General features: G+C 40.1%; 1 protein-coding gene across 2 annotated transcripts in view; it reads right to left on the bottom strand.

Annotated features, from left to right (window-relative positions):
* The window catches only part of pdlim2 (PDZ and LIM domain 2 (mystique)), a 40,805-nt gene extending 28,395 nt beyond the window's left edge, over positions 1 to 12,410 (bottom strand). The window contains exons 1-4 of one of the 2 annotated variants that reach the window (XM_017417356.3): positions 12,111 to 12,410; positions 7,765 to 7,868; positions 1,474 to 1,602; positions 363 to 514 (exon numbers count right to left, since the gene is read on the bottom strand). In XM_017417356.3, coding sequence (XP_017272845.1) covers positions 363 to 514; positions 1,474 to 1,566 — 245 coding nt within the window. In that variant the 5' untranslated portion in view covers positions 1,567 to 1,602; positions 7,765 to 7,868; positions 12,111 to 12,410. The remainder of the gene's footprint in view (positions 1 to 362; positions 515 to 1,473; positions 1,603 to 7,764; positions 7,869 to 12,110) is intronic. The other variant, XM_017417355.3, reaches the window with a different exon arrangement.
* Positions 12,411 to 13,779: the final 1,369 nt, after the last annotated feature.

Raw genomic sequence — 13,779 nt, 5'->3', positions numbered from 1 at the left:
ACAAGGTTGTGGCAAATCTCAAAACAAGGTTTATTAAGAAGGACCAGGCAGAGGAACAGTGGGGCTCTCATACATCCTGGCATTTCCCCTGATTACAATCAGCTGTTTTGTTTGTACAGTGTTCCTTGATAGACATTTAAAAAAAAAAAAAGTCTAAAGACTTTTTGGCCTTGGTACAAACATAATTACAGGCATGGAAGATGTTCAGTGGCAGATTATGATGCAGAGAGTTGGATGATATGGCACTGTAACTTTATTTTGCAATTTATATACATGAGTATTCACAAAAAAAAAAAAACACACACACACGAGTAAATGTAGTACAAAAATCCCTCTAAGAGCAGATATGTGTGAATGCATACCTCAAAATCGACAGGCTCAGATTGGTCTTGGAGTTCTTAATTTTATTCTGGGCCTCGGCATTCAGCATCTCGGCTGTGTCTTCCTTATTGATCTCCACGATTATGTCACCGGCTTGCAGGTTTGCTTGCTCTGCCTTGCTGCCTGGATTGACCTGTTCAACAGTATTAGGTCCAGTTAGGTCTTATTGGCCCAGAGTCCTAAAGATCCTCTGTTGTCTGTTTAATACATGGATGTCATTTGTAAACGATTGTGTGATCAGAGTATGGACAGTCTGATATCTAATAAAACAAAAAAAAAACAATGTGCTGAAGATTTGTTTACACTGGTCAAATTCTTAACCCAAGTGTCCATCAGTATTTCAGAGCACAAAGACACATTTACACAACAAAGCAGTGTTGGTCAACAGTGGGCAGATTTGTGCCACTCTTACAGAGGATTCAGTGTGACTTCACTGTGTGGTTTGACAGGCTTTGACTGCTGAAATCAGCTTCATCAACACAGAGGGAATTTTAAACAAATAGGCCAAAAAAATTGCATTAATTTGTCTCCATTCACAATTAGCACACAGACCTAATGAAGCAAACAAAACAAGCAGGTTAATGCTTTAACTCCTGTCATCTTAACTTTCCACTAAAAAGAAAAGAGACCGGGTGATTAAAAATAAAAGGGTCAAACTGCATTGATTTAGCATAATTTACGTTCCCTCATTAGCATGTCAAGAGTAAAAGATAAGAAAAGCAGTGTATTGAGCGTTCGTCAAGAATTTAGCGCCAAAAACTGAAAGTTACTTCAGTTAAACGAAAGTTGTTTGGCTACAATATGACCAAATTGCAGCAAGGTACCATACTCATATAGTGTACAAGAAAACCGTTGACAGTAAGGGTGGAAGTACAAACATGTTTCACCATTTGAAAAAACACAGTGGAATACAACCAGGTGAAAAAGACAAGCTACTAAGCTACTGGTCATGTGCTGTCCAAAAGTATTTGTTCGTCTTTAAACAGCACATCGCTATGACAATCTCTAGGTGCTCTGGAAAGGATTAACAAGCAGTTAATAATTTGATCAAATGTAACAAGTTTGAGAAAAAAGGGTTTTGCCCACATGTACCTTGGTGATAACTAAGGCCTTCTTAAAGTCTCTTCCTCCATATATTCTGAAGCCATATGGTGAGGGACCAATCATGTCCACTGTCAGTGCCATTTTGTGATCAGATCAGCGCTCAATCAAGTCAAAAACCTGAAAAAAAGAAGACAGTAAACATGACGTTAATTATAGGTGATACAGCAAACGTAAACGGGTATGGCCAAACATTTTCAGTCACATGTTTTTCTCAATTCAATTTCACATTTGAGCAACTGGTGAAGACTGAACATTTGCTTCATCTCCAGCATCATTTCACTTTGTCTGCTCCAAGTCTCTTCGAAATAGATTGTGCAACCACATCAAACAGCAATGGGAAGAATCTGAAACCAAGGACACATGACTAACATTGCTTAAGTGGCTGCAGACCAAAAAGTTTCATTAAATCCAAATGCTCTTTCAAGACAAAGAAAACAAATCAAAACGCTCATGAGCACATGGCACATAGAGCTGGATCTTACACTGAGGTTAGACGTGTTCAGTAGTGGATTGAGACATGGCATGGATCACATATGGTAGCTCTTTGGGGAATTAAAAAAAAAAAAAAGTCAGATTACAGAGAAACTTTATTTGCTTAGAAATTTGTATGGTCAGGGTTTGTAGATTGTTTGCAGATTATGCTGTCTCGAAAGTGAATTGGTATGTTTCCGTGTTATAAAACAAATGGAGTGCTTAAATTTAAATCACAACATAATTAACAAGTCAAGCTGTGTAAAACAATTGATGGTTGAATTTCTCAAATTCAAGAGGAGCAAATTATACATCTTCAGAGTATGTGTTGGGACAAATCACCAAAATTTCACATCATTTTTAATATTTAGCACTATTGTAGTTTGGTCATAAACTGATGTAACAATCACACACATTCCGTTTTGTCATCTCTAATTATTCTGTATATTATACATTAGGGCAAGTTGCATAAAACAAAAGATGAGAGACAGATCCATCACACGAAGGGCTTTAATTACTGCAGAGAATAAAGCTTTTAAAATCTTACATGTTTTGGAATTATAATTGTTGATGACATCCTATTGTACACTCTGGTGTGTCAGGCAGATTTTTTTAGAAGCTCGTGAGAACTTTGGATGAAACCAAATTATTTTACGCACACACACGTGCACTGTGGGTGTCTGACTTCTTGTTGCATGACCAAAACTGCGCTCCTCTTTCCATTACATAGTGATAAGTCGAAGACAAGTTATCTACTGTGACATAAATAGCATGATGAAGTAATAAAGTCTTTATCAGCGAGGTACATAAATGTGATTATGTAACAAAAACTAGCACCGACATCTTTATACAAGTATGATATGAGGAGAACTTTGTGCTAGTGTTCAATGTCAAACCAAGTTCAGCTGGTCAGAATTTTATTAACACATTTAAACCATTTTTTTTTAAACATTAGTGGCTTAAAAACAGAGCAGAATACTGTTTAAAGCATCAAAATGGTTAATCTCTTTGACTGCAACCTGTAATTTAGCTGTCGGTTTCCTCAGCCTCTGAATACTTGTGGATACTTGTGGATGAAGATTACCTGCTGCTGTACTACTGCATGTACAGAGATAGGTGATGATGGGATAAGTACTGCAGGTTCTCAAACATTCCAAACACGCATGCCAATGAAGCTGTAGTGTGACCTTATTTGTATGAGAAAACGTGAGTTCACCTCAGCTACAGCAACAAGTTAATATATAGGTGCACTCACAGATGAAGCTATAAGCTGTTTTAATTATAGACAGATTCTGTCACGCAAAGAAAACCGTCTACAATGAAGCAGTTTTTCACAGCTTCACAACACCTTTTCAAACACACAGCTTAAATGTATCATCAAGTATGACTTTCTACAGGGAAATATAATAAAGATCACTATTAAGTAACCTGAGCTGATAATGGTGATACAACAAGTTGCAGTTATCAATTAATTACCTTTTTATTTTTTAATTTTTGTTCAACTAATAAAGTACAAGCCCACTAATAGTAGTAGGAGGCGCTTGTCAAGTGTGACCTCAACTTCTGGGTTCTGGTCTGCTTTCTAGTTCTAATATAGTTCGATGGTTGCAATTCAGTGTACCACAGATGGGATGCCAAACAAAACTAACAAAACATGGAGGACCGGGACAACACCTGTAGAGTGGCAGACAGGTGTGGTGGTTCCTATTTTTAAAAGGAGGGACTGAACAGTGTGTTACAACTATCTGGGGAATCACACTTGTCAGCCACCATGGGAAAGTTTACCCTAGGGAGGCTCCGACTTATTGTCAAACCTTGAATTCAGGAGGAGCCGTGTGGCTTTCATTCCGGTTGTGGAACAGTGGACCAGCTCTTCACCCTTGCAGGGTTGATAAGGGGGTCATGGGAGTTTGACTCTACAGGTAACATGTGTTTTGTAGATCTGGACAAGGCTTATGACTGTGGTCCCCGAGGCATTCTGTGGGGGGTGCTGCAGGAGTATGGGGTGCGAGGGTGCTTTTGAGGGCTATCCAGTCCCTGTATAACCAAACCAGGAGCTGTGTTTGCATTCTTGGCTCAAAGTCGAGCTCGTTCTCAGTGTGGGTTGGACTCCACCAGGGCTGTCCCTCGTCTCTGATCCTGTTTGTGGTGTTCATGGACAGGATGTCAAGGCGCAGTCATGGAGAGGAGTGTGCATGGTTTGGAAAGCTCAGGGTCTCGTCTCCGCTTTTTGCAGATGATGTCCTTCTGTTAGCGTCTTCAGGCCGTGACCTTCAGCGTGCACTGAGGCAGTTCGCAGCCGAGCATGAGGCAGTTGGGAACAGGTGGAGCACTCCCTCTGGGTTGAGAATGAGTCTCTGCCTCACGTGGAGGTCATGAGGTTTGGATTATGACCAAAACGAGATCATGGATACAAGTGGCTGAATGAGCTTCTTTTATATGGTGGCTGGGCTCAGCCTTTAAGATAAGATGAGGAGTTTCTTCATCTGGGGGGAGCTCAAAGTAGAGCTGCTGCTTCTTCGCATTGAAGAGTCAGTGTTGCACTAAGATTTGCTAGAACAGCTTAATTGTGAGGGTTGTTTCTAAAGAATCAAGATGTCTCAATAAAGGTGTTGTATTTGTTTGTGTCGTCAATTCATTTTGGTGCATTTTAACTTCATTAGATCTGAACAGGGAGGATATTTTGTTTGCAAATTGGCCTGCAGTGCAGAGGCAGATTTGGAGGAGTGTTTTCACAGCAGGAAAGTAAATATTGTTACACTTCTCCCAGGCTGGAGGAACATCATCACTATGGATTATAGACAATTACCATTCAGCTCTGCAGCGTCTTCTTACATAATGTGACCTGCTGCCTCCTCTGCAACAGTTTTTTTTATTACAAGAGCCTTCCTAAAGTTAAACTTTTTTGTTGGCTTATGCAATTCACAAGAGCTCAGTCATTAGACAACTTTTCAATTACGTTCTACTTTTAAATGCAGTCAAGCCAATAGCCACCATAGCAAAAAATGCAGCATTTTTTTTATTTGTGAATAACTTAGCAAAAAAATACAGAAGTGGATGACTCAATTTTCATCCCAACATATCATAAAACATTCACCAAATTTATCATTTATTATATAATAGAATCACAAAACTAATTGAATATTGTGACAATATGAGGAGATACATGCATCCCTTTTTATACAATTATAAATTGCTTCTCCTAACTGATGCTGACCAGAGTTCTTGTTGAATTACTGAAGAGGAAGTTACATTACAGCCAAGTTCAGAGGATCTAGGACAGCAGCCACTGTACTGCCCTCCAGCCCTCCACTCTCCCACCTCATTGTCTGCACATTCCACAAGTGTTTGGGACAAACAGCACATACCTAGTTTCTCATTAAAAGTCTGGGCCAATTGGGCTCACCATTATTAGGGTCTCTTAATTGCTGTGGCCTGCAGAAATAAGAGCAGCTGTGATAATGACAGGGAGCAGCCGGCCCAAACTTTCTCAGCCTCCGGGGGAGTCAATTAGTTCCTCTCCTATCCAGTGACTACCAGTCTACCATCAGCCGTGCACGGTGCAGCCCACCACTTCTGTATAAAAGTTTAGTGCATGCGTCGCACAAACTGTGGTGAAAGTTAAAACAAGAAGGTGGATGAAAGAATGCTGCAGATGTCAGAAGAAATTAACAGGATAAAGTAACTCACTCGTGTATTTTGCACAGTTGGTTACTGGTTAGTTTAAAGAGTGAACTGCTGTCCATATTTTAGTAGTAAGCAATCAAGAGCTGCTGAGGTTTTCAAAGAAGGTTCAGAGCAGACCCAAAAATAAAGAAAGTTTTAAAAAAATGTAATCCATTGGTTTCCTATCTATAACATAATGCAACTCCAACTCGATTCTGACTTCACTGTTCAGCAAAACCTTTTAGAGTAGATGTGTGTTTGAGACAAATTAAGTTATCAGACATTGTTGTACAGGGTCTCAAGGCAGAATTTCCTCCATTCAAGACACTTTGCATCCATTTCATTTGCTTACAGGGCAGGGGATAGATGATGCCATTGCTTCAATCCTCAATCTTATTTTTGTTAGCTTGAAGGCAAAAAAACTGATGCTAAGCTGCTGTTTAAAGATTTCTCACCTGCTTTGAACCCAATTAAACTTCACATTTTCATTAATAAACTAAGGATATTTAATCTTGATCTTTATCTACGGGATTCTTGACTTTTTAATAAACAGAACCCAGAGAGTGAAAGTAAATGGTTGCATGTCAGAGGAAACGTAATCATAGGCTAGACTCCCTGAGGTGAATCCAGTCCATTAAGAAGCAGGTTGTTGATCAGATTTAAAGGTACCTTTTTTATTAGTAGTTTTCTTTCAGCTTATTTAAAAAAGAATCAAATGTTTTTTGACAAAGTATTTAATTTTTCCTAGTCAGACATAGAAGAGAAGTCGTAAAAAGGTCCCAGTTGACCCTGAACACAGCTTTTCTTCACAGTTTTCCAGTATCCACAGGAACATTTTTGCTCTTTAAAAGTGAAGTCTGAACCTGCCATGTACACACTCAATATGCTGAAGGCTATTTGGCACATGTCAGGTCCAAGAGAACTTGTCCCTAAAGGCAAAAACAGAATGAGGAGGTATGAGGAAGAGAGAAAAAAATAAAGTCACATTAAGGACAACCTTCTTAGCTTTACTATGATCACCATTATGCTTAATAACGCCAACTTTGAGAATTAGCACCTTTTTTATGTCAAGAAATGTGGAGAGCAAGTTGTTACCAAATGTGCTTTCCAAAAGAAAAATCATTATTCTTGTAAAACTTATGACACTAAATAAAAGACCTCATCACCTACTTCTGCTCGTCACTTTTTTTTTTTTGAGATCACCAAAACAGATCAACTGAGAGCTTTTCTTATTATTAGTCGTCTTTGAACTCCAGGTGAAAACAGGGACAGCTGAAATGAAAAGGCTCCGTCTCTCCAGCATGTTAAAATAACAGCAGATGCACAGATTCAAAGCGAGAGCGCTGTCAGAGCTCAGATGTGAAGAAGCATGAGGATGAACCACTGTGGCTTCGGGGGAATATTCCTGGAGTGAATCACACGCTTGTCAAGACTCTCGCTGGACGCACAGTGCGAACTTTTTACAGCTTATGTCAGCGATGTCGTCTGCTGCTGTTGACTCTAATCTGTGCGTCACAAAGTGCTGGGACAGCTCAACGCCTACCTGGACTCACACCCTCTGATGAAAAGGGAGAAGAATGCAACAACGAGTCTCTCCCTGGACCAAACGGAGCAAAATAACGTCATGTATGCGTATTAAAGCATACCAGTTTTTCAGATTTAACTTAAACAATAACTAAATTTTGGAAGTTGCCAAAAAGGGGTGTTGGTTGGTGAATTTTTTCCTTTTATGTTGCAACTTCACCCAATTGCTCATGTGTCATTGAAGTGGTAATGAATAGAAACATTCCTGTACATTCCTGTGGGATACTTCACTAGTCTCAGATACAGTCACTAAGGAGCAGGTTGTTAATCTGATTTATAAGTACCTGAAAACCATAATCAATAACAGACTGAATTTCAACTTTAATGTTGACAAGCTGTGCAGGAGAGATCTGCAGTGTACTCACCACTTTTATAAACAGTCACCATCTCATGTTGACAAGACTCTTAAGACTCATATTTTTTATCTTTTTAAATAAATCCTACTTTTACTTTGCTTTAACCTTTTAGTATTTGTTGGTTTGGAATTTCAACATTAAGGTCAGGAACTTACTCTCTAAAATAGCCCAAATGAGCAGTAAAATAAATTGACTATCTGACCTGTTCAGAAGTCGGGGGGTTAAGGAGGCCGACTCCATCCTGTCTGATTGCACTCATCCTCCACTCTTTGAATCTTGCCCTCTGGCTCCAGACTGGTGTTACCTCTTATTAGGACCAATAGAAGAAAAAGAAAAAAACTCCTTGAACCTCACAGATATCTCTTTTATGAACGCAAATATGGGAAGGAAGAAACTGGTTGGATGTTTTTACACATACTCACTCACACACCCACACACTTCCCAACGCTGAAGAAGAAGTTAGTTTGTTCCCACTTTGTTCCCAAACACACATATATTGTTCTATAATTGTTGAAGGTACAGTATCTTGCATTTGTTTTGCGCATTGATTATGAATTTCATGCTTCCTGACTTGGTCTGCTTTGGTAAATGATGAATGAGTGAGGCATTTAAGTAAAAGAAATCTGAACATGTCAGTTTGGGTGTATTTGTATTATGGGCTATCTGTATAGAAACATTCATTTATTAATAGGCCCACTGTAAACTAGTGGAGAACTTCTAAATTTATAAGTGATGCCTTAGACCAGAGGTCCCCAACCCCCGGGCCGGAGACCTGTACCGGTCTGTGGATCATTTGGTACCGGGCCACAGAGAAAGAATAATTAACTTAGTGTTTCCGTTTTTTTTTTATTTTTGGAGTCTGAAGAACATTTATTTTGAAAACTGGCCTGATTCTCTCCACTACATCCGTCTCTGACTCACTCTTGATGTGTGTCAAAACGCTTATCTAGGTCACGTGAGCCGTTACCACTAAAAACAAACCCACAAGCAGCAAAATGAGTAAAAAACATATAAGGCTTCTCTGGAAGCCTTATATGGGACCGTCTGGTTACTGAGAAACAGGCTCAGGGCTCCACTGATTCAGCGTTATGGTAAGTTGGATTCTTTGTGCTCTTTATATTTGTGGTGTATCTTACTTTAAAAGGCATGTTTAAACATCACAGTATTGACCAGAGAACATCAGGGGGAGGAGAGGCTGTTATTCATGTTTATAACGCAGTACCAGGACGCAGCTAACAAAGCTGCGAGGACACGTTGGATTTACGTTTATTATGTTTTATAAAATACCCCGTTTTCATGCCGGTTGTATCATTTTTTTTTGTTGTATTTATCCACCACACCTTTAAAGGCCGGTCTGTGAAAATACTGTCTGATAATGAACCGGTCCGTGGAGCTAAAAAGGTTGGGGACTGCTGCCTTAGACCATAAAAAGTCTGCCTCTGTTTCTGTGACCTGTGTTTGTTTGTGAGGGTCAAGTAGAGAAGACTCAGTTGTAAAAGAAATGATTAATCATTACTAAATAGTGAAAACTACTGAGAACAGTCTGATGAGACGCCCATACCCCTAAAAGCAGACTTCACTTTCTACAGTAGAGTTTTTCAACAAACTACACATCAAATTAGCCCAAAGAAAGTTGAGCAGATCAGCATTTATTCTCTTATAGTTGTTAATTAGTACCTCTACTTAAATCATATGACTATACCAGCTACACAAAGTTAAAAGCATAATGGTTAACACAACGCCAGGGTCAAACCACAATAAATAGGCCTCCTGCCAACCACTGTATCAGCATGATATCTGTGTGAAATATAAATGACAATGTTTCAAACATCTACACACTGTCAGTCCATCTTATAACACAAGGACATTTAAAGCACATGGGTAAGGACATCAATACACTCCTGTATATGTATCAAGTACAAAATGTACAAAAGTCAGGGTTGAGAAATGTAACCAAGTTCCAAACAAGAAAAATCTAACTTTTTGTGATAAAATATTTAATTTTTCCTAGTCAGACATTGAGGAGAAGTCATAAAAAGGTCCCAGCTGACCCTGAACACAGCTGTTCTTCACAGTTTTCCAGTATCCACAGGAACATTTTTGCTCTTTAAAAGTGAAGTCTGAACCTGCCATGTACACACTCAATATGCTGAAGGCCATTTGGCACATGTCAGGTCCAAGAGAGCTTGTCCCCAAAGGCAAAAACAGAATGAGGAGGTATGAGGAAGGAAAACAAAACAAACAAACAAAATGAAAACACGCGCATCTGGTCGAGTCACATTTAAGTCAGCCTACTAAAGCATGCAGACATCAATCAGATTATAAAGCAGATAAAAATATAAAAAAAAAAAAAAAAAACACCATTGGGCCAAATTTAGGACATTGATTTCAACAATTAAAGTGTTTGGTGATTAGTGAATGGAGTGCAAAACACAATCTATATAAGTTAAAAAGACTGTTTTCTGCAACAATTTTCTTCTGTTTGTTTCTGGCAGTAAATAAGACACCCAGCCCGGCCCTTGCATACATGCAGGCACACAACCCCAACCTGACTTAATTAATTTAACGTGCAGTTACAGGTTATTCAAGCTGAATGAGTGAACCTTACGAAACAACCCTCACACTACGCATGTAATTTACTGCAGCCAGGCAAAAATTATGATGACTGAGCCATGATGAGTCATCAGGTTTGATCAACAAACCACCACATCATCGCAGCAACCAGTGTTTACGTTCACAAATAGATTTGTGTTTGTTGCTCAAAAATCAACCGTCTGAGCGGAGAATACTTTGTGCTGATCGCCAGCCAATGAATGGAAACACATTCCAGGAAACTATTACCATTATTGTGCTTAACAAGGCCAACTTTGAGAAAGAGCACCTTGTCCATGTAAAGAAATGTAGAGAACAAGTTGTTACCAAAAAAAATTATTCTTCCTGTAAAACTTATGACACTAAATAAAAGACCTCATCACCTACTTCTGCTCGTCACTTTCTTTTTTTGAGTTCACCAAAACAGATCAACTGAGAGCTTTTCTTATTATTAGTTGTCTTTGAACTCCAGGTGAAAACAGGGACAGCTGAAATGAAAAGGCTCCGTCTCTCCAGCATGTTAAAATAACAGCAGATGCACAGATTCAAAGCGAGAGCGCTGTCAGAGCTCAGATGTGAAGAAGCATGAGGATGAACCACTGTGGCTTCGGGGGAATATTCCTGGAGTGAATCACACGCTTGTCAAGACTCTCGCTGGACGCACAGTGCGAACTTTTTACAGCTTATGTCAGCGATGTCGTCTGCTGCTGTTGACTCTAATCTGTGCGTCACAAAGTGCTGGGACAGCTCAACGCCTACCTGGACTCACACCCTCTGATGAAAAGGGAGAAGAATGCAACAACGAGTCTCTCCCTGGACCAAACGGAGCAAAATAACGTCATGTATGCGTATTAAAGCATACCAGTTTTTCAGATTTAACTTAAACAATAACTAAATTTTGGAAGTTGCCAAAAAGGGGTGTTGGTTGGTGAGCTTTTTCCTTTTATGTTGCAACTTCACCTAATTGCTTATGTGTCATCGAAGCGGTAACGAATGGAAACACACCTGTACATTCATGTGGGTCACTCCCTTTTTGAAGGGAGGAAATGGAGAAGTGTGTGTTCCTGGTGAGTTTCAGCTGGTAACACAACCTTGAAAGTATTTTATAATCTCCTTCAGCGCTCTGAATAAACAGACCAACCAGTTCACATCCAAAATTACAGAGGTCTGTTTTTAGTTCTTGGACAGACTTCTCCTGAGTGTTTACTGGATGAAAGAAAACTAAACCATCTGGTATGACAGGAGCAGGGGAGGTGGAAGGGCTGCCAGACACAATAGAGAATTATAAAATAAAGGAAAAAAAGGAGAGATTTGAGAACATGATGGTTTCACTGAGCTCCAAAGCAACTCAAGTAGTTTCCCATCTGCTGGGCCTGCTTGTTTATTTATTTTTATAGACTTGAACTACAGCGGAGAGGCTTCCGTATAGAAAACATTTAAAAAGGAAGAAAAGCAGCACCAGGGCAGTCATCAGCATTAACACTTGAAAAAGGGAAGGGAACTCCGGCAGCTGGACTAATGTTAGGAGCTTCTGGAGGTCCTGCCCCTCCACAAATCACTCTGACTACTTAATGAGCAACAGGGAAGTGAAATAACTCCCCACGTCTCCTAAAAAAACACTGAAGGATGGACAGTCCGGTGCAACAGGTGTGCTGTGGACCTCCAGTTTCCTCTCCCATCGCACATCAGCCACAAACAGCCCAGAGGTTCGATTACTTCGCACAAATAGCAGGAATGAGCCATAACTTCTAAAGGCTTTAATGTGTTTTAGAAGGTTCCCACCGCTTTTATGAGACTATAAACTTAGACATGACTCAAAGTACCTTCTATAAAAAATAAGGCAACACAGAGAGAAATTAAAGTGATGATAAAGAGAGCTGCGCTGTCATTTACCCCCCTGAAGGTGCTGAGTGATTAACTTCAGCTGCGTCGAACCCAGATGTGTGAGACACTCACCAAGTTGATTATGGAGTGACTTAGGGCTCCCCGCCTGCCTAATATGCGTGTTTTTGTCTTCTTCTCAAAAACAACTCGTTCAGCCTGTCAACACCTTGGGTCCCCAAAACAAGAGAAAAAGTTGTTTGTTTGTTTTTTAAAAAAGGAGTCTCCTCTGTCCGCTGCTGCTGCCGCCGCTCTCCTGCTCCGTCTTCCTCCGTCTGCGCTGTCAAACGTAGAGATGGCACCTCCGAGTGTGTGTGCGCGCGCGCGCAAGCAGTGCCGTCTGGACGCGCTCGCGGTGCCACGTGCCGTAACCAAAATAAAAGGAGTTGACCCAGGCGGTAACCCAGGGGCGTGTCGCGTCACGGGGGGAAAGGAGGAGGAAAGGGAACCATTAATCCGAAAAATGTGCGGGCTGAGGCTCGCGTCCTCGCGCCACCTGCTGACGGAAGCGGAGCAGCGCGCGCCGCGGTGACTTCAATCAGGAGGAGCGGCGCTCACCTGCTGTCACAGGTGTGAGAGTGGGGGGCTAATTAAAGCGTCAGTCGGAACGAGAAAAAAAGGGGGAAACTGACGTAGGACGGTGGTATTTTTCGGTTTCAGTTTATTTATTTAAAAAGCGACACATATCCCACATTATTAAAAAATTAATAAATTTCATCGGCAGTCAACCCAATTCAAAATGGCGACCACAGCCAACATACCTTTAAGAAACACAACACTGGCGTTTTTACAACCAAGGAGCTCAAATTTGGTCATCAACTATTGGCGTCAGCTCGGTCTGTTAGCAAATCATGAACCACAGGATGGATTTTGATTAAATAAATAAATAGGCTAAATAAATAAAAACTTCAGCAAACAATCATTGCATGATGTATCTCTACAGCTTTGTTTAAAACGCTGGCCTGAAAGGTGGCGGGTGATATGGATCACTTTAAAGAATGCTAGACCTTTAATCAATTAATTTATTTATTCATTCATCTTACTTATTTCATAAACCAGTAAATTTTGGGTTACCTGGTCATTTGCATGGAGTTCTGTGACTACCTTCGAGCCCGAACAGCTGCAGCAGCTTTTTAAATATATTCAGATATTTCTGTCTGGATGAATCGATGAAGGTGTAAGGCTGAAGGTCTTTTTCACAGCAGACATTTTGACGTGAGAAAGCAGGGAAAGCATTGTATCAACGAGGGCTGTTTCCACTTCTTTGTTCTATAAGCGTTCACAAGCAGAACTTCTTCTAAATGGAATGCAGCCCAGGATAATACACCTGTGTCTTCCCGAGTCGTTCAGATCAAAATGTCTGCATGACATAGATCTGTAGTTGTTTTAATACAACAGTAATCCTCTTCGGTCTTGGCCCCACTTGAACTTGCCCTTAGCTCTTTATTCCAAGTACAATTAAACAGTTTCTCCGAACCGAGGTCGTTCAAAGTGCTGTCTACAACAGGTAAGATAATAACTGTTCATCACTTTTCCACAGGATCCCTTTTAATGTTTGACAGCTAAACGGATATGTTACTGACAGGACAACCTCTTTAACCTTTGACCTTTAAGGCTACAAACATGCAGTTCCAAATTTATAATTAAAAAAAGTCAGTTAAACAATGAAATATAACAGCCTGTCAAATCATCACTGTCCAGTAAAGCTCAAAGAACTTCTTGTAAAAAAAAACATCTTGTGTAA

This window comes from Kryptolebias marmoratus, linkage group LG1, assembly GCF_001649575.2.
Source record: "Kryptolebias marmoratus isolate JLee-2015 linkage group LG1, ASM164957v2, whole genome shotgun sequence".
NCBI classification, from domain to species: Eukaryota; Metazoa; Chordata; class Actinopteri; order Cyprinodontiformes; family Rivulidae; genus Kryptolebias; species Kryptolebias marmoratus.
Note: the sequence above shows the minus strand (reverse complement) of the source record. Positions and strands in the feature narration are given on the sequence as shown.